Consider the following 23,565-nt stretch of genomic DNA (forward strand, 5'->3'; position numbering starts at 1 on the left):
ATTTTTAGATGTGCCTGCCCTAAAGCTGTAAAATCATCGCAAGATCTTTGACAGGTTTCCACAAACATTGATTTTAAGAACACCGATATTTAGGGCTCCGTGAGGGGGTCGCAGCCTCTAAAAAGTTAGGAATCTCTGATTTACCTGAAAAGTCGTTTTATTGTACAAGTTGCATCGGATCTACCCCGAAATGCTACTACCGCAAATTCCATTACCCCGAAAGCCATTACTCCGGATGGGTCACTACCATCAACGCCATTGCCCCGAATGCATGACATTTTGAGATTATTTTGATTAGAAGGATTGGCTTGTTGAGAGAAGCCACTTTTTTTTAACATATTCTGATTCTACGTTAAAAGTTGAACAAGAATCCAACGTTTAAAAATTTTGAGTGCCTTGGAACCACTTTTGAAACTCGTTTGAAATTAGTATGGAAATCTCTTTTGAATAACCGCTCGGAAAATTTTACTATGGGACGAGCTGTCATTATGTTAATTTATATGTCGTATAGTATAGTATTGAAATATTTGTTAATTATTTATTATACGAAAATTAAGTTATTGAAGCGCAATAAAATTGTGTTTTGTTTGGAAAAAACGTGCTCTTTCAATCATGGTACAAAAAAAAAACTGTAAATATTTCATCGCTAAACAACCCAATTGTACCGTTTCTTATGAACATTAAACGGCTTTGGCTTAAACAATGTATTTTTCAATTATAAGAAGGTAAAGAAGGAGTTAGGTTTTCGGCATACTATAATATGCTCAAAACTACAATGTAGTAAAGTTTAATTTTGGACGAAATCATCTTCCATCATCCGAAAAGATTTTTTTTAAATGATGGAACATCATTCATCGCCTCTACAATTAAAACTTTTGTTGGTTTGTGAGATTATTCAGCTGAATTTCCATAAAACATCCACAGGAAATAACTGTATTCGATTCAAGACTATGAAAAGGTGATGATGGTAGAAAAGTGGTGAGCAGTTCAATAACAGACCTGACTAAGAAGCGAAAATTTCTAATTAAAACGATAGCAGGATAGTGATTTTATTTAGAATCGATCATTTACCAAAATTGAAACAGCAGTTTTCTCCGGAATGGCCAAAAGTTCTAGATATTCATTTGTCAATCACAATACACGCATCATCTTTTTTTTCTTGATTTGTTGATCAATCAGAAGAAAACAAACTAAACGAAAAAAAAACGAATTTCCGCTAGAGTTTGTATTCTTTGACAGACCTCAACTGTAAGGCTGTCTTCAGTATTGTGTACTGGATTCGATTTCGCATTCAAGTTAACTTCTGCATCTATGGGTCCTCTCGTGGTGTAGAGATAACGCGCCCTATCTAGTGAACAGGGGAGTCGTGGGTTCGATTATCACCGACAAGACGTGTAACTTGTTCACGAATTCCACATCAATTTGTCCATTTTAATGCAATTGCAAAATATATGTAAAGTTTGGTTTTTTTCGGTAGTTGTTATTCATACACTCGCAATGTATGCCATTTTTTCATCATATAAATCATGCACTCAAATCGCCTCCACTTGTGTACGTATAAGGCCTTTTGACAGCATCTCATACGTCAAACTTTGCACATATAATCATCGCATATCGTAAGAGGTGATTTATTTATTTGTACTGTGTGATTGTCTAGGTATTGATTGATTGATTTGAATTCTGTTGGGTTTCAAAGCAGTTCACAATGTTTACTTATTTTAACTAGATGTATTGTTTCTGTTATTGTAATACTAAATAAGCATATTCTAAAATGTAGAACTTACTAATTGGGGTACATTAGAGGGATTCAAAATTTTAAAATCCAATCTCTCATATCTTTCTTACCATCTTTACCAAAAAAATAGTTTCAGTAGGTTTATATGGAAATTACTATGAAGAAGCACTGTAATGCAACTACAAATTTATCATAGATCGTGTAAACTCATTCTTGAAACCTTAATTGGGGATGTTGCATAAGAAACATATCCATTTTGAGCTGATTTTGATTGGGATTTTTGTAGATGTTTCTGGGCTATAATCTCATACGAAGCTAAATAATAGCAAACAAACTCATGAATATCTCTTCTCCTATCTGTCGAATTGAATAACTCACTTTTGCATTTTTTTCATTATATTTTGAAGAATAAGTTTTCAATACGAGACGATAATTCTGTACATACATTCCAGAACTAATGTGTATGAAACTTTGTTATTTCTACATAATTATTTCCATCTTCATCGTCTTTGGGCTACCTTTAAAATTACAACCTAGAATACTAAAAAAAATCACAGAACACTTTTTTATTGGAAGGATAGTAAGGAAGGTATGAGAGATTGGATTTTCGATTTTTTTTATATTTTTGAACCACCCTACATACCCTACATGTCTGCTGACATCTTATTCTATACAATAAACATCAAAGGTGTGAGTTTGAGTAATTTCATATTCATTTTAGAGCAACTTTTAAAGTGATGAAGGAACGTAGAAATCCCATCTAGAAAAATCTTGGACCACCAGGCATTGCAGAATTTGCTCTAATTTGAGTATGAAGCATGATCAAAGCAAGCAAAGAAAAACATCCCATCTGTTGCGGTCCACGATCGTCATTGTATCGCAAGGTGTAACAAGTCTGATAAATGGAAGCAGCGAGCGAGAGCCCCAAATGAGAAAGCTATGATGAAATCCATTTTTCTCGCTTGTTTACCGTTGGGGATAGGGGTTTTTCTTTACTGGCACGATAAACAATCCACGAACTTCCAATATCAATAGTGCCCCCAGGCTTGGAGCATGTTTAGAGGGGTTTTATCATGCACTACTATCCCCCCAATCTGATCAAACTTGTAGCAATATACGATAAACAGTCTCTCATAATGTGCAGCATGTTATGATGGTACAGAGAGCGATACGTGAGAGATCCTCTCAATTTTCTCAGGATTCAATCCCTGTGGACCACTGTTCATAGCGTCTAATGAACATTGAACATCCGATGAAGCCTACCTGCCGATGGGGTTGCACGGTTGGTTGTGAGATGTTATGTCCCATTGTCATGCGAAGGTTTACTGCCTTGAGCTGAACTTTCGGGAAAAGAAACGTCACTATCCACTGTTGGCGGACGAGGCAAGTGCTATCACAAAGCTTCCGTTACTCATCTTTATTTGCGCACTTTCACTTTTGACTGAATTGATTACATACTAGTTATTGTGTTGTTCGAGGGAAACAGAGTTTATGAATGGAGAGTTGCGCGAAGAGTGAAACCAAATCTACCTATCGAACTGTCAAACCGTCTACCTATCGAGCAGACCAGCAAGGGGCTATTTTCGAAGACGAAGAAGAACAACCATTCAAAGAAGTCTCTTCGCGCAACTCTCCATTCATAGACTCTGGAGGGAAAGTGTTCAACTACTGTGAATGAAAAATAGGAGTGAGGGAGGGAAAGGTGGCAGGATGGAATCGATTTTTGGCCCTCGTTTAGGATATTGTTTCGCACAGCTTTACGACAGATGAACAACTGATGCGACTGAGGTTTTCTTGCTAGTTTTATATTGTTCAGTATATATTAGGGTAATTGGGGAAGGGATTACTTTTAGGGAAATAGAGACATAAAGACATAGAGAGAAAAAATGTATGCAGAATGAAGGGACCTACGAAATCATCGACATAGGGAGAGATATCGAGATATAGAACATCGAGATGTGGAAAGTCGATGGCTTTGAATCAGATGGTTTGATTTTTTGAAAGAATTGTGTAGCAATATATTTCTATTTGATTTTACTTTATACGACTCATATCTTGGATTTTTTTGGGTTCATTCTACAATTACGTACGCAATTAAGGTGGTATAGAAGTTCTCAAGAGTGCTGTGAAGGATCCGTCGAAATTCAACGGAAGGTCATTGAAATTACACATTTTTTATGATTGTTTCACTTATGGCGTTTTAATTCCATGGAAGTATTTATTTTTACAGGTATCTTCATGGTAGTTTAACATAGTTTACTAAACAACTTGCACCCTCCTGAAGAGACTTGGGTATTTTGGCTAACTGCTTATTATTTTTTAATGAACTAATTCACAGTGAAAATAAAAATATTCTATGTATAAAACTCTAATCAATATAAATAAATCTGTCAATTCCTTACAAGAAAATTATCATCCCACAATGTGCTTACGTAGTTATTGAATGGACCCTTGATTTCCTAACATGAGTCAGCACGTCATTTCACAATCTCACTTAACCTCAGCTAAGTTGATATCATCAGTTGCTGCAAGGCACATTCCATGGATGATCACAGTACTCCCGGGCTTGATTCCAGTGCTGATTCGGGGGACATTGCAGTACGAATAGGGTTCCGAAAACGCACCGGAAGAACCGGGTACAGTCCGGATGAGGTGCGTAGAAGAGCTCACCGGGAGGGCAATGTGGAGCTCCCTCGATGGGTGGAGGAGCTGTGGTTGGACTTGGTGGTGGAGTTGTTGGAGCTGGAGTTGGGGCAGGAGTCGGAGCTGGAGTCGGGGCAGGAGTAGGTGCTGGAGTTGGAGCTGGAGTCGGAGCTGGAGTCGGAGCTGGTGTTGGAACTGGAGTAGGAGCTGGAGTGGGAGCTGGAGGAACAACTGTTGTTGGAGCCTGAGTGGGAGCCGGAGTTGGAGCTTCAGGAATAGTAGTTGTAGTTGTTGGGGCCACTGTCGGAGACGGGGTTGGAGCTGGTGGAGCCGGGGTTGGAGCAGGGGGCGCTACAGTTGTTGGAACAGGACCAGCTGTTGGAGCCGTTGGAATTTCCGGTCCAGGAGTGGGTGCAGTCGGCACGTCCGTTTCTCCATCAACTGGAGGAGTGACTGTCGTTCCATCTCCAGGTCCACCAGGTGTTGGTGGAGTCAAAACTTCTTGGATACAAACTGAAACTTCTTCCAAGTTACAGTTATCGGTGATGACATCGAAAATCAAGCCAGGACTGCACTGCTGAGGAAATGGCTGACTGTCGATACATAGAATGAATTTGGAACAGTCTTCAACGTCCGGCACTCTCAGGATTCCAACATTTCCAATACATGGATTGACTTCTTCAACTTGGGCAACTGCACTATTGAAAACAACTGCACACAACACCAACCAAGATATCTGTTTATATCCTGAAAATTAACCTTTTTATTATTGAGTAATTACGCACAATGAAACTGCCCACTCACTTTTCATTGCTGATTACTGGAAAAATCCTAACGCAACTGTGTTCCAGGTGACTTCAATGCTTCGCGCAAGATAATGTTTTACTGACCGTAGCCAGTCGTGGGTCATCACTTTTATAACGGCTTATCGGATTGCACCGATAAGCCGTTATAGAAGGTATTCGACACTTATACATTTCGGAAAATACCTACACTCAAAATTTCGATAATTTCTGCCGTGCGCTTAAAGGATTTAGTTTTATTTTGTGCTTGTTGATGGTTTGACCATTTAATAACTTGTTCAACTAAGCTTGAACTGATTTATTGCCCCAGTAGCCACAATCATTTCCTGCGATGGCTAATTGGCTTATCAATTGCAGATTTGTGATACTTGAGGGAAAGCGAATTGCAGAGCGATATGTTTCGGTTCTGCGTCATACCATGATAAGTATTCATGTCACGTGAATTCATGATTCCTGAGTTTTGGCCTATTTTTGGTTAAGTGACATACTGATGCTAACAGCAATAGTATTTGATAGCTACAGCGTAGCGTAGCTGACCTCTACCTGGTTCCCAGTTAAGTATTATTTTCGCAAACCTCTCTTCCGACATTCGCGTAAAGCGACCAACCCTCCTGTTTTATAAATGTATAAAATACTTGGTTCATACAAATCGGTACAAATCGGTATGTTTTGTGGTGATTATGGATAACATGATTTCCTACATTTATATCACCAAAAACAGCGCAAAAAATGTCCGCTTATAAAACATCTTTCATGTCACAGAATATGTTTCCCAATACATAATTACGACAGCTAATGAATTGCACAAATGTTAAAGAAGACCAAAATGCTTACACAAGTCATCGATGATCCCATCGATCGGGACGCAGGGATGACGAAATCAGCTGGCCAAAGAGCAGATTTTATCAACCCGGGTACCATGTAGGATGCATTAGACATTCATCCATTAGTGTAATTCTTGTACCACCAGAACGATGCAGAAAACAGCGAACGCCGCGTCGCTAAAGATTAAATCTTCAGTCAAGCCTAGCCCAATCGACCAGACCCAGTGGTACACGGCTGCCAAAAATGATTGATGCTGATAAAACATTATCGAAGATGACGCGGAGACATGTTTTGCTCTTGCTACACGAGTAGATTGGCTCACACGTGTTTCCGAAATTCCCCACATTTTATGAATGGACGTGTAGTAGATACGGTAGATTGCTCTGAAGTTTTACCTTTGAGCAATATGTAACTAGACGAGTCTACGTCGAATGAATGTAGTACCCAGACAACCAGAACCGGCCGGTCCAGGATCTCTTCGTAATAGAAATTTTCTTGACTTCCCTGGGCATACAGTATCATTTTGCCTACCACACGAAATACGAATGCAATAATAGTATTTTTGACAGAGATAGCTCTCAGTTAATAACTGTGGAAGTGCTCATAAGAACATTAAGCTGAGAAGCAGGCTATGTCCCAGTGGTACGTAATGCCAAGAAAGAGGATTTATTGAGGATTACAATGACTTTCGGTGTGGTCTGATTACTTTCGGTCTACGATGTCGGCTGTGTTGGCGTATAAAATATCTTTAGCATCCTCGCTGAAAGAAAGCGCCGAACAAACCAACTAAGAAAACCAATAGAGTCAACTATTATCAAATAATGAAAGAAGCTTTTCCTCTAAAGTACACCATGTTCAGCACCTACATCATGCTGCTGGCCTCCTGCCCACTAACCACTACCCAACTCAGATGTGGAACCTCAAGTTATGGTAGGATGGAAAAAAAAAATAAATTTTTCTCTTTCCATTAATGTCCACGTCTATGAATCGAATGCCGAAAGGCCTCCCCTCATTACGAGGATTTTTCTTCTCTCCTTCTTCTCAGGTACTTAGGGTATGTCTCAACACATATAATAAGTCAAATTCAAAACTAGAAGTTTCTCTCAGGAAGATTGATAAGTTCAAATTACAAATTTTAATGTTTACATATATGACGGATTTCACGCCAACTCGACAAAGGGATTGGCAGCACCCCTTCAGAATTCAATGAAACTTTCTGGGTGTGAAGACTTTGTGAAACTAAGATACTTTACATACTTTGTTTTTTTCAAAATCGATCTAGACTAACATTTGGAAAGGGTCAAAGTTTTTTTTTACTTTTTTTATAAACCCGTATAACCTGAAAACGGTAAGACCTACAAAAAAGTGTTGTATGGAGGACTGTCGTGAAATTTCCTGACGTTTTAGAAAAAAATATTAAAAAAATTAAAACACATTTTCTACACTGAAAAAAAAAAAATTCAAAACTTTAAAGTCGATTTAAAAAAAACGGCCATTTAAGATTTTGATCATCCTTAAGCAGAAAGTTTCGTAATTAAATTTACTAAAAGTCGTCCATACATTGCAAATTGGGCATATTTTAGAGAAAAAAGTTTTTCTAACATCGACATTTTTAAGTCCCAAAGTTTTTTTTTCTCTTTGTTTTTATAAACCCGTATAACTCGAAAACGGAAAGACCTACTAAAAAGTGTTGTATGGGGGACTGTCGTGAAATTTCCTGACGTTTGAGAAAAAAATATAGAAAAAATAAAAACACATTTTCTACACTGAAATAAAAATATTCAAAACTTTAAAGTCGATTTAAAAAAAAACGACCATTTCAGATTTTGATCATCCTTAAGCAAAAAGTTTCGTAATTAAATTTACTAAAAGTCGTCCATACATTGCAAATTGGGCATATTTTAGAGAAAAAAGTTTTTCTAACATCGAAATTTTTAAGTCCCAAAGTTTTTTTTCTCTTTGTTTTTATAAACCCGTATAACTCGAAAACGGCAAGACCTATTAAAAAGTGTTGTATGGGGGACTGTCGTGAAATTTTCTGACGTTTGAGAAAAAAATATTGAAAAAATAAAAACACATTTTCTACACTGAAAAATAAATATATATTCCAAACTTTAAAGTCGATTTAAAAAAACGGCCACTTCAGATTTTGATCATCCTTAAGCAAAAAGTTTCGTAATAAAATTTACTAAAAGTCGTTCATACATTGCAAATTGGGCATATTTTAGAGAAAAAAGTTTTTCTAACATCGAATTTTTTAAGTCCAAAATGAATTTTTTATTTAATTTTCATTTCGCTTTAAATAGTCTAGTCTGATCATATTTTCAAGTGATAAATGAGTTTTAGTCACAAAATAGATTATATTTGTTTTATTGGGAGTAGTTAAAAGAAATAAAACGAAATTATACAGTTTTTTTGATTAAATTGAATTGATCTCGCACCATACCGCTTATGAGAAAATCAACTCCTTCTAAAAATCCGATGGATTTTTTATGGTTGGAAAGATATCACAATAATATTTAATTTCTTATTTGATCAAAGCCAATCTTAACAGGTGTCTGGAAATATTATGCTTATGAAAAAAGTCGTGGTTTGTTTTTATTTTTATTATTGCTATATATCCTAAAACGTAGCATCTGCACATGAATATTTACATTATTTTAGGGCTTTACTGAATAAATTGAATATTTTTGGTTCATCCTCTGAATTGGTATACCGTTTGGCTGCAATTTGTGTATCACTAATAGGCATAAAACAATGATATTTTTGGGTACCAGGGACAGTTTTAACCTTATCAAACAATTCCACCAATTCCTCTGACATTTTAACATATTGTTCATTAGATTTATAACAGAAATTTAATTTGGTGATACATCAGTTTGTTTCACTGCCCAGTCGAATAGTTCTCGCGGAGTTGCGATTGTGTTTCCATAGTATTTTGCAAGACTTGCTCTTTTTGCCATTCGCTTGAGAGTGCCACCAATAGCGTCACAGGGGCCTTTGCCGTGGGATGTGGCAAAAAGTGCCACTCTGCTTCCAATCCATGTATTTTCTTGAAATTACATAAGCTGGCATTTTATTTTTTATTTTTATAATGAGCTGCAGCTCCATCTGACTTAAAAATAACTTTTGATTTGTTTAACAAAATTTATCAATTTTGAAATAAATAGCTGAACTGCTACTGTGTCATGGGTCTGATATTATAATAAAACTAAAATTTTCCAATTTATTATCTTTTTATGGTAAATCTAGAATTGGTGTATCACTGCTTGGGAAGTGTTCCAGTGATATCCTTGAGCAGCGTTATAATTTTCAGAAAAGTTGCTAATTACCAGTATTTAACCTTCGTCCTTGACGCTTTTTTTGTCTTTTTTGTTTCGTAGAAAAGAAGACTGTTATTTGCAAATAAAATCATGAGTTATGAGCTTATCAACTTTTTTTAGGTAGATAACAATACAAACATATTCATTATTTCTTATTCATCTGGCGTTTAAGGCAGGTACGTTTAGTAATTTTTTTTTGCACAACACTTTTTCTAGAAGAGAATTTAATGGGATATGGATAAGGTTGTTACTTTTCAATGTTTGCAATACTATTGTGATACCTTTCGAACCATAAAAATCCGTCGTATAAATCCGTTTTTTAACTATTCTCAATAAAAAATACAATTTATTTTCTGATTCAAACTCATTTATCACTTGAAAACACGATCATATTTGACAGTTTAAAACAACATCTTTGAAAAAAAAAAATCAGTTTTGGACTTAAAAAATTCGATGTTAGAAAAACTTTTTTCTTTAAAATATGCCCAATTTGCAATGTATGGCCGTTTTTTTAAATCGACTAAAGTTTTGAATATTTTTTTTTTCAGTGTAAAAAATGTGTTTTTATTTTTTCAATATTTTTCTCTAAAACGTCAGGAAATTTCACGACAGTCCCCCATACATAGAGTTACTGTGCACGTGCTGTAGCCTTATGTGCAGGAGCCTCATTGCTTGCCAGCGCACGGGAGCCATTGTGAGACCTTTTTTGGTGCGCCTCATTTTTCTTAAGATGTGTCTCACTGCGGTCTCATGCACTCCGTCCAAGGATGGAAATCTAGTGATCATGACAAAATCCACGATGCATCGCGGTTGTTCTTTATCGTGCGATCATAGCAACAACGATTAACCTTTTGTCGTTAAGATATCACAACAAACTACGCTCCGCGATTAATGCATTGTTCTGCATGTGGGCTAGCGATTAAGTGTTCGCGAGCCATAGTTTTATCATTCTGGGGATTGTTCAATTTTTAACTGTTGATTTCCCTTCGGATATAATGTTTGTGTTTCTAAAATAATTCGGTCATGGTTTTAACGAAAAATAATAGCGCGAATTCGCCATGATTCAAGTTGATCGCTACTTGTAACAACATCCGATAAACTCTTTGTCCCGCGACAAACATTGCATCGGATGCTCCATATGTCGGTACAATGCGCGCGTTGTGAGGCGTTCAAATCATGCTGCTGCAAGAGCGACGGCCCTCTTAGATCGTTCAAATACCGTGTTGTTTGTCGCTAGAGAAGATTTTTTTCCATCCTTGGCTCCGTCACATGTGCTGTTTAAAATTTAGCGCAATAATTGAAGTGATTACAAAAGTTTTCAACGAGGATCGAAATTGTAACACTTGGATCGCGAGTCTTCGACCATATCATGTAGGCCATCTAGACACCTGCATAATGAGGCGGAAATAGTTGTAGAGGCTCTTCGTTACTAAGCAGTTGTTTCACAACTTGGATACCGATGGTGAGCCCTAGCGCCGAGCAGCGCATGAGACGAGTCTCCCCGAGAGCACATCACCTAGCGCGCGCTTTTAGAATTTTCGTGAGCCTCCATCTAGCGCAGCACACTAGGATTCCGATGAGTTGAGAGACGGTTGTGTTGGAGGCTCGTCAGTACATTTATGTGCTCGTGAGAAATGTGTAACTCTACCCATACAACACTTTTTTGTAGGTCTTACCGTTTTTGAGTTATACGGGTTTATAAAAAAAAGTAAAAAAAAAAACTTTGACCCTTTCCAAATGTTAGTCTAGATCGATTTTGAAAAAAAAAACAAAGTATGCAAAGTATCTTAGTTTCACATACTTTTGACATCCAGAAAGTTTCATTGAATTCTGAAGGGGTGCTGCGTGTCGAGTTGGCGTGGAATCCGTCATATCTATTTTCAGTTTTCGAATATAATATCTTAATAGTAGTTTACGGAACAAGTTGCAGAATGATGATTTTTACAGCACAAGTCGTAAATTTATCCTACGAGGCTTGCCGAGTAGGATAATTACGACGAGTGCTGTAAAAATCGAGTTCTGCAACGAGGTACGTACAACATTTTTTGCAATTTCGTAGAAGACCATTTAAGGTTATCAGAAATTATGTCGAAATGCATTCACCATTGTTTTACAATTTCTGAGAAATTGTTGTGTTATGATTCATTACGTAACTCAAAATAGTTGCGTAATGAGAAAGCGTTGCGTAATGAATCATTACAGCACTGGTTTCAGTTAGGTAATGACTATTCCCGCACTGTATACTTCAGTGCAGGAAAGTAGGCCGTTTCATGACAGATTGGCGTTATGAAAAACAGCCTATTACGATGAGAAATTGCAAAAATAATGTTTTCCCATTTCACTTTCATTGTATTTGTCGAACCACCCCAGCACAGACGGAAAGCTGTTGGCGTCCGTGGTCGTAGTCCGTTTTCCGATTTTTGATATCGCCTACAGCAGAATCAGCGGTAGGACCATTCAATTCAATTTGCCAGCCAGTTCTGAGAGTCGTGGAATGGGAGAAAACATTCATTTGGATTCTGTACTGATGCTACAGAAGCTTTTCATTAGAGAGAAGTGGCTGACGTCGTTGATGGTTAGTGTTACGTATTATTGGACCTAAGAAGCAGAAATTACTTTTTTTCTCGCTAACCTTCTTGATGCATCAAACAATCCATCTTTAAATTACGGTCGTAGCTTATGATGGCATCGCACAATAACAACAAACATCCGTATAGAAAATAGTTATATCAATCGGTTTTCATATCCACACAGTACGCTCCAAACGAAATTCTCTTAGATTATTTCTGAGTCTTATCAAAATTGTCGTTGACCTCTTTTCATTATTTATTTATTTATTTGATTCTACATCAATTAACTTAATAAAACTTCGCCAACAATATTTCACCAATTCACTCGATTCATGTCCGCCTCTCTCCATCCTCGACTTCGATCCACGCTCTCCAGGTCCTGGTGCACCCCCAGCAAACCAGAGATCATATAAGAATGTTAATTTCAAATTGTATAAATGTGAAGTTTTCGTTAGAATTGGGTATGATGCAAAATTTAATTGTTTGAAATCGTTAATGAAGACATCAATTTCATCTAACTTGAATTTGCATTTTATAGAATTCCCATTTAATCTGGCCAACTTTAAACGCAGTGTCGTAACTACTGAATCGATTAAATGGGCACTCAATAGTTTTGCTTCTTTTAAATCTCCAGGAGCGGATGGAATTTTTCCTGTTCTGCTCCAGAAGGGATTTGAGATTATCAAACATGTTTTGAAAAAGTTACTTGTAAGCAGTTTTGCTATCGGGTAAATTCCCAGACCCTGGCGTGATATTACTGTAAAGTTTATCCCGAAATGAGGACGTGCGTCGTATGAAGAAGCAAAGAGTTTTAGTCAATCAGTCTGACTTATTTTCTTTTAAAATGTCTGGAACGCATTATCGATCATGCAAATATGCATCTTCATGTGAATTCCAATCTGGAAAGTCCACTGTGACGCTTTTACACAAAGCTGTATACGATATCGAGAAAGTATTCGCTCAGAAGCAATCCTGCTTGGGTGTTTTCTTGGATATTGAGGGTGCGTTTGATAACGTGTCTTTCGATGCCATATTGGAAGCCGCACGAAACCATGGGCTACCTACAATGATTACCAGTTGGATTCATCAAATCCAACCGATGTCTCTTCTCGACATCGCATCAAGCAGCGATTCGAAAATTGAGTGTTTGCGGATGTTCCTAAGGGGGAGTCTTGTCCCCACTTTTGTGGAATCTCGTAGCAGATACGCTATTGAGGCAACACAATAATCGCGGTTTTCCAACTTATGGATTTGCCGACGACTGTCTACAGTAGCGTAGCTAGGGGGGTGCGGTGGGTGCGGTCCGTACCGGGCCCCGAGTTCATATGCGGCCCCCACATCGTGGTAAGTGTTTCATTTACTATAAAGAATTTGATTTCTAGAAAACTAACAGGTTACAAGCAGATGAAAACTCAGTTTGGCGGTGACCTTGATCGGCAATGTGTAGGGCCCCATAATCAATGGTATTAGTGATTAGGAAAGCTTAAATATTTCAAAATTCATTCTTGATAACTCGGTTTGATTTTGAAATCTATACGGATCTACCTAAATGTGCGGGGCCCATAACCGTATCTGAAACTGATTTGGAGGTATGTTACAAACCTCACCGTATTTCATTTCAATCATAATTTAGAATGGAAATCAGTAACCATCTTCGGGACATGGTTTGTACATATTCAAGGCTGGTAGAAGATCTCTTTTTAGAGGCTTAGCTTCTATTTTAATGTAAGGCTTTATTTTTAAAGGCTCTATTTTTAAGAGATTTTAAAAATAAGGACTATTTCTAAGAAAATTTTTTCACTGGTTCTTTAGGAATTTCTTTTCGGATTCCTCGAGAAAAAACTTCATAAATTCTGATAGTGAATTTTTTTTTCCATAGATTCTATACAAATTTACAATACCCAATTGCCTCAGACGTCCATTCAATGGTTTGTCGATTTAAATTGATGATTTGACCTTTCTAACTACGATTTCAATGAGCTGTCCGGAATTCGAATCAAAGTGTCCGGAATACGAGGTAAAAGTGAAGAGGTGTCCGGAATAAGAATCATGAAAAGGCCACACATTTCCATTTATTTAAAATTATTCCTGTTGCGGAATCAAAATCTTCAACCAACATTCGAAAGTTAAGTGTTTTGAAGGCTCGATAACGCAGAAGAATTATACATAATAATTTATTTTGTATGCTTTCTGATGAGTTATACTTCACTGAGGCCTTAAGTGTCCGTAATATGAATCAGAACGGTATAGGAGATCTTCTCTAGCTTCATAAAGGAGCTCTTTAAAAAATATTATACTGTTAATTTGCATTTGAGAATTTTTCAAAGAATTCCTAAGAGAATTCCTATACCAGTTTCTCCGTTTTGCCATACAGGACTTTTTACAGCAATACTTCGATATATCATAACTCGATTTTTATATTCGTTACGTTACATCGAGGTTACGTTATATCGAAGCAAGTAATTTTGTATCTAAATTTCGTTCAACATGTACCGTTTTGATTCATATTACGGACACTTAAGGCCTCAGTGAAGTATAACCCAGCTTGGACCATACAAAATAAACATTCTGTATGATTTTTTAGCGTTATCGAGCGTCGGAAGCCCTTAACTTTCGGATGGTGGGTAAAGAATACGCGTCCGCAACTTGAATAATCTATATAAATAAAAATGGAATGATGTTTGTATGTCACGAAATGGCTTACGAACGGGTCAGCGGATTTGGATAATTCTTTCTCCATTTTGTTCGTCAAGGGTTCCGACGTGTTTGTGTGTATAAAAGTTCCAGGATATTCACCAGGAAAGTCGGAAAAACGAGAATGAACGGAACTGTCATTTTGTATGGGACGATTCGTAGTGGTTTTCAACAGCCTACTTGATGGCAAGACGAAGTTTGCCCGGACCACTAGTTTTAAATAAATCAAAACGTGTGGCCTTTTCATGATTCTTATTCCGGACGCTCCCTCACTTTTGCCTCATATTCCGGACGCTTTGATTCGAATTACGGACAGCTCATGATAATCATTAATGGAACAGTCAAATCATCAATTGAAATCGTTCAACCACTTAAGAGACGTCTAAGATAGGTTGGCATTATAAATTTGCAATGATATTTATGGAAAAAACCTAATAAAACGAGCCTCGAAAATGAGAACTTTTGGACTGCGAAAATTGAAACATTTCGTGTGAAATGTTTCCCATACAAACGAGAGTGTCCGGAATTTGAAGCTGTCCGTAATATGAATCAAAACGGTATACTTTTACTGGAAAATGGATCATGAATTGATGTTATTGACCTAGCAAGCATTTTCAGTCTTTCTTACATATTTTTGCGTGTTTATTTTTTATTTTTCTTTCAATTTTCTTTTTTTATTGCTACGTCTCTATTGCTGCAATCTTTGAAGAAATTTTTATAATTTTTGTACAGTCAGGTCTCCTATTAAACGCATTTCTATAACGTGCACTCCTATTACGATCACTCCTATAAGACACACCAGAACGTTATAGGAGACCCAGGGCTTATGGGATTTCATCACTTTGGGGGTGTTGTTGTATATCTCGTATGCCAAAAGAGATAGCACAGTACTGTCTTCGGCAAAGTTTCAATACTAAGTATGATCTACCTTAAGGAGTTGAGGATCATACTTTTAGTTGAGAACTTGGCCGGTAGGGGCGCTTTTTCTGATTTGCACTATATGAACCATGAGGGATAAGAATGCAAAATTTGGTAACATATGATATCTCTAGATCTTGATGTTTTGGAAGCTTGGTGTCTTCGGAAGAGTTGTTCAGTAGCTCAAGGGCTGACATGCGATGGTCATTCGGATACGGAATTACGCCACCAGGCGGCGCTAGTGAGCAAAGAACTTTTGTTTTGCGCATAGCTCAGCAGCCTGACCACTTAGAAAGATGGCGTCTTCGGCAAAGTTGCTCTGCATCACATGGGCTAACATTATTTGAGACGAAAGTTTCGAAATTTTGCCACTAGGTGGTGCAAGTGAGCATGGAATTTTTGTTTTGCTCATAGCTCAGTAGCTTGACCACTTAGAAAGATGGCGTCTTCGGCGAAGTTGCTCAGTATCACAAGGGTTAACATTATTTGAGCCGAAAGTTTCGAAATTTTGCCACTAGGCGGCGCTAGTGAGCATGGAATTTTCATTTTGCGCATAGCTCAGTAGCTTGACCACTTAGTAAGATGCCGTCTTCGGCAAAGTTGCTCAGTATCAAAAGGGCTAACATTGTTTGAGCCGAAAGTTTCGAAATTTTGCCAGTAGGCGGCGCTAGTGAGCGAAACATTTTTGTTTCACGGATAGCTCAGTAGCCTGACCACTTAGCAAGAAGGCGTCTTCAGCAAAGTTGCTCAGTATCACAAGGGCTAACATTATCTGAGCCGAAAGTTCCAAAATGTTGCCAGTAGGCGGCGCTAGTGAGCAAAACATTTTTGTTTTGCGCATAGCTCAGCAGCCTGACCACTTAGAAAGATGGCGTCTTCGGCAAAGCTGCTCTGTATCACATGGGCTAACATTATTTGAGACGAAAGTTTCTAAATTTTGCCACTAGGTGGCGTAAGTGAGCATGGAATTTTCATTTTGCGCATAGCTCAGTAGCCTGACCACTTAGAAAGATGGCGTCTTCGGCAAAGTTGCTCAGTATCACAAGGGCTAACATTATTTGAGCCGAAAAATTCGAAATTTCGCTCCTAGGCGGCGCTAATGAGCAAAGAATTTTCGTTTCACGGATAGCTCAGTAGCCTGACCACTTAGCAAGAAGGCGTCTTCAGCAAAGTTGCTCAGTATCACAAGGGCTAACATTATCTGAGCCGAAAGTTCCGAAATGTTGCCAGTAGGCGGCGCTATTGAGCAAAACATTTTTGTTTTGCGCATAGCTCAGTAGCCTGAACACTTAGAAAGATTGCGTCTTCGGGAAAGTTGCTCAGTATCACATAGGCAAACATTATTTGAGCCGAAAGTTTCGAATTTCTGCCACTAGGCGGCGCTAGTGAGCAAAGAATTGTTGTTTTGCGCATAGCTCAGTAGCTTGACCACTTAGAAAGATGGCGTCTTCGGCGAAGTTGCTCAGTATCACAAGGGTTAACATTATTTGAGCCGAAAGTTTCGAAATTTTGCCACTAGGCGGCGCTTGTGAGCATGGAATTTTCATTTTGCGCATAGCTCAGTAGCTTGACCACTTAGTAAGATGCCGTCTTCGGCAAAGTTGCTCAGTATCAAAAGGGCTAACATTGTTTGAGCCGAAAGTTTCGAAATTTTGCCAGTAGGCGGCGCTAGTGAGCGAAACATTTTTGTTTTGCGCATAGCTCAGTAGCCTGAACACTTAGAAAGCTGGTGTCTTCGGCAAAGTTGCTCAGTATCACAAGGGCTAACATTATTTGAGCCGAAAAATTCGAAATTTTGCCCCTAGGCGGCGCTATTGAGCAAAACATTTTTGTTTCACGGATAGCTCAGTAGCCTGACCACTTAGCAAGAAGGCGTCTTCGGCAAAGTTGCTCAGTATCACAAGGGCTAACATTATCTGAGCCGAAAGTTCCAAAATGTTGCCAGTAGGCGGCGCTAGTGAGCAAAACATTTTTGTTTTGCGCATAGCTCAGCAGCCTGACCACTTAGAAAGATGGCGTCTTCGGCAAAGTTGCTCAGTATCACATAGGCTAACATTATTTGAGCCGAAGTTTCGAAATTATGCCACTAGGCGGCGCTAGTGAGCAAAGAATTTTTGTTTCGCGGATAGCTTAGTAGCCTGACCGCTGCCTGGTGGCGTAATTTCCTACAAAGTGTGGATCAAAAATTATCGTTTGATGTAAAAAAAAGTTCTTAATTCATCAATTATTTCGTAAAATAAAAAATATAGTTTCTCTCAGTAGTGCTACTTTAGGAACAATAGGTTTACTATAGGCGCAAGGGAGCTCAAATTTTAAGCCAAACTAATTATTTCGATCATTTTTTGAACAAATTCAATCTATGTACTTAGATAAATAGCTCCTGACCTTCATGTCAAAAAATGTTTTGAAAAGATTTATATCAAAATGGCCGTAAAAAGCCACTAGTGCGACTATAGGGGACTGTCCACTAAGAGAACACCGACCCTAGGCAATTGTGGGACTTGAAGAATTTTGTTATGAGGAACTCTTGAAATAAATCCTTTTGTTATTTCTTGACAGAATTTTAGAATAAATTCCCCAAGAATTCTTTAAAAAACGTATCAGTAAATTGATAAAGGAATCACTAGAAAACTCCATTCAAAGAAGAACTAACGTTGAGAGATTTTTCATGGAAAAGTTTCAGAACGAATACGTTGTGAGAGTATCGGCATTATTCCAGGAGAATTCTCTGGGGGATCTGGAGATCTTGATAAGTTTTTGGACGAATTCCCGAATATATTTTGTAATACAAAATATCAGTAGGATAGTTACTGACAATATTTTGAGAAGATTGTTTTTAAGGTTTTTGGACGAATACCAGCACGAGGTTTTAGAATAAATGCTAGGGCATTTCAAGAATCATTACTGGATAGTTCTTTGAAAGAGTCGCTGGAAGAATTCATGATAAACTGCAGGAATAATTTATGAATTTCTATACTACGGAAAAATTGAAGTATCGTAGGCAGAATGGTGTGAAGAATTTTTAGTTGAATCTTCTTTATATCCTGGAGAAATCACTTGGTGAAATTCTTGATCAAAGGCATAGAAGAATTCATAGATATATTTGAAAAAGAAACTATTGGAAAAATTCAAAATCCATGAATTTAAAATCCCTAGAATCCGGAATTTGGAAAGAGTTCTTATACATGTTCTGGATAAAATCCTGGAGGAATTTAATTACAATTTTCTTATGAAATTTCTCAAGAAATCCTCGGGACGGGAATCCGTTAAGTCAATACTGATCAAATGTTTCTAGAAAATCTTAGAGCAATCTCTGAAATCGCTTTAAAAAAAAATCTGATGGAATCCCTGGAATTATTTTTGAGGAATATCTCAGAAGTTTTTATGCATGAATATCATGATGATCAACTAGTGGAATTCCTTCAAGATCTCTGTCGCAATTAAAAGAATCTCTAAGAACTCTATATTCTTTAATTCCCGAAATAATCTTAGGGACAATTTCTGGAGTAATTCCTGAAGGAATTCATCGGTTAAAATCTGATTTGAAAAAAAATTCTAGAAAATCCTTTGAGAAAATACTATTTGAAATCATAAAGATATTGTAAACGAGAATCTTGGTGGAAGTTTTGAGAAAACGTAAAATCATTGTAAACATTCCTGGAGTACTTATTTTCTTGAACAATTTCAGGAAGGTTTTTTGAAGAAATTTATGCTGGAATCTCTAAGGTAACTTTTATGGTTATCCTAAGGAGAATTCTACATTGGATTTTTTAGGGTTTATTAATTTTTAGGAAGTTCGTGAAAATCACAAAATGAACTCTTGAGAAAATCTTTGATGTTCATTTTGTAATTAGTTAGCATAATTTAAGGCTTTTCTGCCGAACAAAACACAAAATTCGGGAAATGTAAACATTACGCTAGAATTCCCAATTTAAGCTGTATATATGGATCATTGCTTTTCAGAGCTACTCCGCCAGCTAATATATCACCTTACACTTCACTGGAAGTCCTCTCGATAATTTTAAATAAACTAATGTATTTTTGAACAAGAATTAAAAAAGAAGAACTGTAGGCCCATCAACTGACATTTGTGTCATTTAACGACTACAGTAACATTATCAACATATCAACATAAGTTCCCTCATTTTAGTCATAATTCTATAAAAGCTATTTGGTCATCGTTTATTTCAACAGTTGATTTCACATTAGCGTTCGCATTTGAACGGCGTTCACATTACTCTCTTGAGGGCCCCCAAATGGAACACCGCACCGGGCCCCAAAAACCCTAGCTACGCCACTGACTATCTAGCTTTGATAGTTGGTATGTGCATAAGCACCCTATTGGACCTGATGCAAAGTGCTTTTCTGGTAGTCGAGAGTTGGTGCCGCCGATATGGCCTTTTTGGTTCACCCGAATAAAACATCTATTGTTCTTTTTACGAAAAGACGAAACCGCGATAGAATTCGACCTTTACGTCTTTTTGGCACTGAGATTAATGTAACTGATCAGGTAAAGTATTTCGGAGTCTTTGGTATAACTTGGGGCCTCAAACCCAAGTATATCAAATTCCTATTCCAATTTCGAAGAACTAGGTGAAATAAATTCTTGTGCGGCAACTCAGCACAAGCAATATTGGAATAGTTTGGAGTCGTGTCGTCAAACAAAATTGTACATTACTGAGCCATCTCCAAGGTGGCGAAGTATTTAACAAATCTGTCAAAACAAAATTGCAGTCTCTTGGTCAGAGCGTTGACAGGCCACTGCCGACTCAGCTATTACATGGCAAATATTCAGCGTGTTGGCTCAAGACATGGGAGATGGAGTTTTTAAAACTCGTTAATGTTTAATTGACGGCTTTTGCGTTTTCATTGTTGTCTTACTAAAGTTTGAGTGGAACCATTTTGAATCGACAAGCTCGATTTGCCGCTTCTCCTTCCTTACCGCAATGCCTATTCATTCTGTTTGGACCTTAATCGTGGTGCGTCTTCCTATGCGTAAACTTGTGGGAAGAAATTCGGCTCAACAGGAATTCTACCACCAATGGGGACAATCGACCGATAAAGAGGGAACAACATCAAAAGATAAGCGGATGTTCGTTATCAACTACCGAAAAATAGACAGTCAATCGACTCGGGTTGAATGCATCAACAATGATTGATGGGGCACATTCGTAATCGGCCGTTATAAAAGTACAATTTGGACCAACATCATCTTTTAGTAGCGATAAGAGATCCGATCGGGCAGCAAAGTGTGTGACGAAACGAAAATGAAAAGTTAGTAGCTTTGATATAGTTAGTTGGTCGAGATTCTACAGTAAATTTGTAAACTTGTGTTTTCAGACGTTTGGCTTTTGGCATGCCTGCTGGTGATAGCCTACAGCTCTAGAGGCTGGGCTCAATTAGATACTCCTTGTTTCGGAACGGTCGGGATGTCGCAGGTTCCGGATCCGGAAAATTGCCAGGCATTTTATATTTGCATCGACGGAGTTGGTTTCCCTCAGCAGTGCGGTCCCGGACTGATCTTCGACGTCATAACGAACAACTGTAATCGGGAGGAGATTTCCGTGTGTATTGATGAGGTTGCTACTCCTCCAACGCCATCAGGATAGTGAGATTGAAGTGAAGTAGTAGAGGAAGGTTCTGGTTAAACGTGAAACTCTCAGAGGCGGCGAATAAATGAATTTCTGTACATATGTTTTGTTATCTTCAGTCAACATTATTAAACACATAAAATTTTATAGGAACTCATGACTGTGGTGTCAGTTCATTTATGAAGGTGTATTCCAGTCTCACATAAGTGGTTCCTGTTTAATTAAGTCGAGTCTAGTACACAACACTGCAATTAAAGTTGAAATACTTGTATCTGTCGAAGGTTTTGTATTTGTCAATTTGGTTTTCACTAACTTAAGATTCCTTTGTTGGTATTGTCGAGAAATTCCTGCAAAAATTTTAAGATGCAATGCGTTCAAGGAAGAATTCGAGAAAGATACGACTGAAAATATTTATCCAGAGAATGGGGTCTTAAAGGCCTGTCCCTATTTTAGTGCCAAACGCTTAAGTTTAGGCCAAAAACTCATGTTTAATCATTTTTTTATGTTTTTCATTTGTTTAAGTCCAAAAAACATTTTTTTAAAGTTTTTTTTTATTTTGTCACTCTTTTTGGCTTCAAATCGAATTTTGGGTGTATTTTGTTTTCCGTGTCCTTTCCGAAATGTTAGATAGGAACAACTCCAGTGTTAAAACTAAAAGCCCTGTGGTGTTTTTGTCGACTAAGCGAACGTCAAACATGTTCGAAAGTGTCAAGGTTCATTTATGGACCCAATTTTTAAATTAAAGTTTAAATATGATGTAGCCGTCATTTGAGCGGGAAAAACTACTAAAATAGTTGCAGTAACATGCTCTTTCATGTCATTAAATAATAACAAGACTTCCCTAAACATTTTAAGACCCAATTGTGGTAAAATACAATTTATGACGATTATTATTACGACTGGAAAGTTTAACTTGCTTTAAATGATTTCAGCATTGCAGTCTTAATAATAAGCTAACACGTGTGTTGCTCCTACATCCGACGTTTCGGCTACTTTATTTAACCTTCTTCAAAGTGATAGGATTTTGTATTTTTGTTGTCGTGTGTAATCCTATCCCAGCAGTTACGCCAGAAAGAAGATGAAGAATGGATTTTTAAATATATGAACAGCCGAATTTAGTACTATACAATTTACTTCCACTAGAGTTTGTATCCTTTGACAGATACGCGTATTTCGTCCTCAACTGTAAGGCCTAAGTCTCGTGTACTAGACTCGACCTATACGACACGAAAGATGGCTTACAGTCGAGGTCGAAATACGTGTATCTGTAAAAAGATACAAACTCTAGTTAAATTAAATGGTATAGTATTAAATTAAGTTTTTCATTTGAATTATAAACATCTCGAAGATTCATAAGGCAATCCATGAGACAGCTGCGATCAGCTGGTTTTTTGGTTTACCATGTGCTTTTGACGTTTCGCGATCGGAGTGACTTTCGATTACAAATGTAAAGCTCCGATAGCACTCGCATGATTTGTTTACTCTTTCATTTCGGTTGCATTCACACTTTTAGCTGTCAGTCCTATCATGAAAAGTCCTCATGGATAGCCTTATTATCATAATGGATTTTTGTTTGAGATTGGACACGGTAATAGAACAAGTATTGGAAGTAGCCAAACTTTCATCCGGGCTAAACCTTGGAGCCCGGCCCAAATTCAAACCAAAATCTACTTCTGATGTGTGACATTGTCACACAAAAAACATACGAATGCAGCACCAGCATAAAATGTGCTGCCAACGGTCGCAATCGTCGCGACAAAGTCCATAGCAGTCAGCAACATATATCCGGCTGGCCAGCGGTCACGACCGCGAGGGTCCAACGTGCATCGATGTTCCCGCTGCATCAGCAATGCCATACGCTGCCCATCAACTATAAACTGGGCAGCAACCACCCAAGTCGCCCCGAGAAGGAAGACATCGTTCGACATCGCAACACACCTATCGCAAGAAATTGGAGATGTGGCCATTCTCGGAAAGCAGCCCCGAAGTCACGGTGGAGAACAATATCTCCACCCATACAGTGGCAGGGTATACGATCGATACCCTGTTCATCATCGCCGTGATCATCACCGTCATCGTCTGGCGTTGGCGGCAAAACATGCGGCGCATCCGGTCGTTGGAGGCAGCGACCAGGCGCAGCCAACTCAACGTTTAAGCGGGCGTCACCCGACGCCGCTTACGCAGCAATTTAGGTGCTCCAACCGGAGCACACCAAAGTTGGTGCACCCGGCACCAAAGGACGAGCGAAAGGGAAGAGTGCACACGGCACTACTGTGTACAACATAATCAAACTCTGTAAGATTCTGAAATATATTTAGTCAGTCTATAAGCGAGCGCGAACGGGTACAGTCTTTTTTCTTGAAAGAACGGTCCCCGGTTTGTGCACCATCATTTTTGGTGACCCCGACGTGATCCTCGACTCGCGCGCGGATCGAGGATCGCCGCATAAGTGTAATAAAAACT

The 23,565-nt window shown here is 38.1% G+C and overlaps 2 protein-coding genes and 1 long non-coding RNA gene across 4 annotated transcripts in view; 1 reads left to right on the plus strand and 2 right to left on the minus strand.

Annotated features, from left to right (window-relative positions):
- LOC5568002 (dual specificity protein phosphatase 3) overlaps positions 1 to 23,565 on the minus strand; it is a 126,032-nt gene that overhangs the window by 80,877 nt on the left and 21,590 nt on the right. The window lies entirely within an intron of this gene.
- LOC110677124 (putative uncharacterized protein DDB_G0290521) lies at positions 3,796 to 5,329 on the minus strand. Its single transcript, XM_021847860.1, has 2 exons — positions 5,183 to 5,329; positions 3,796 to 5,125 (listed from the first exon to the last, which is right to left on the minus strand). The coding sequence occupies exons 1-2, from the start codon at positions 5,187 to 5,189 to the stop codon at positions 4,254 to 4,256; spliced, it is 879 nt and encodes a 292-aa protein (XP_021703552.1). The 5' UTR covers positions 5,190 to 5,329; the 3' UTR covers positions 3,796 to 4,253.
- LOC23687686 lies at positions 20,248 to 21,259 on the plus strand. Its single transcript, XR_002500966.1, has 2 exons — positions 20,248 to 20,785; positions 20,852 to 21,259. It is a non-coding gene; the product is annotated as an uncharacterized LOC23687686 (long non-coding RNA).

Source organism: Aedes aegypti, chromosome 2 (genome assembly GCF_002204515.2).
Source record: "Aedes aegypti strain LVP_AGWG chromosome 2, AaegL5.0 Primary Assembly, whole genome shotgun sequence".
NCBI classification, from domain to species: Eukaryota; Metazoa; Arthropoda; class Insecta; order Diptera; family Culicidae; genus Aedes; species Aedes aegypti.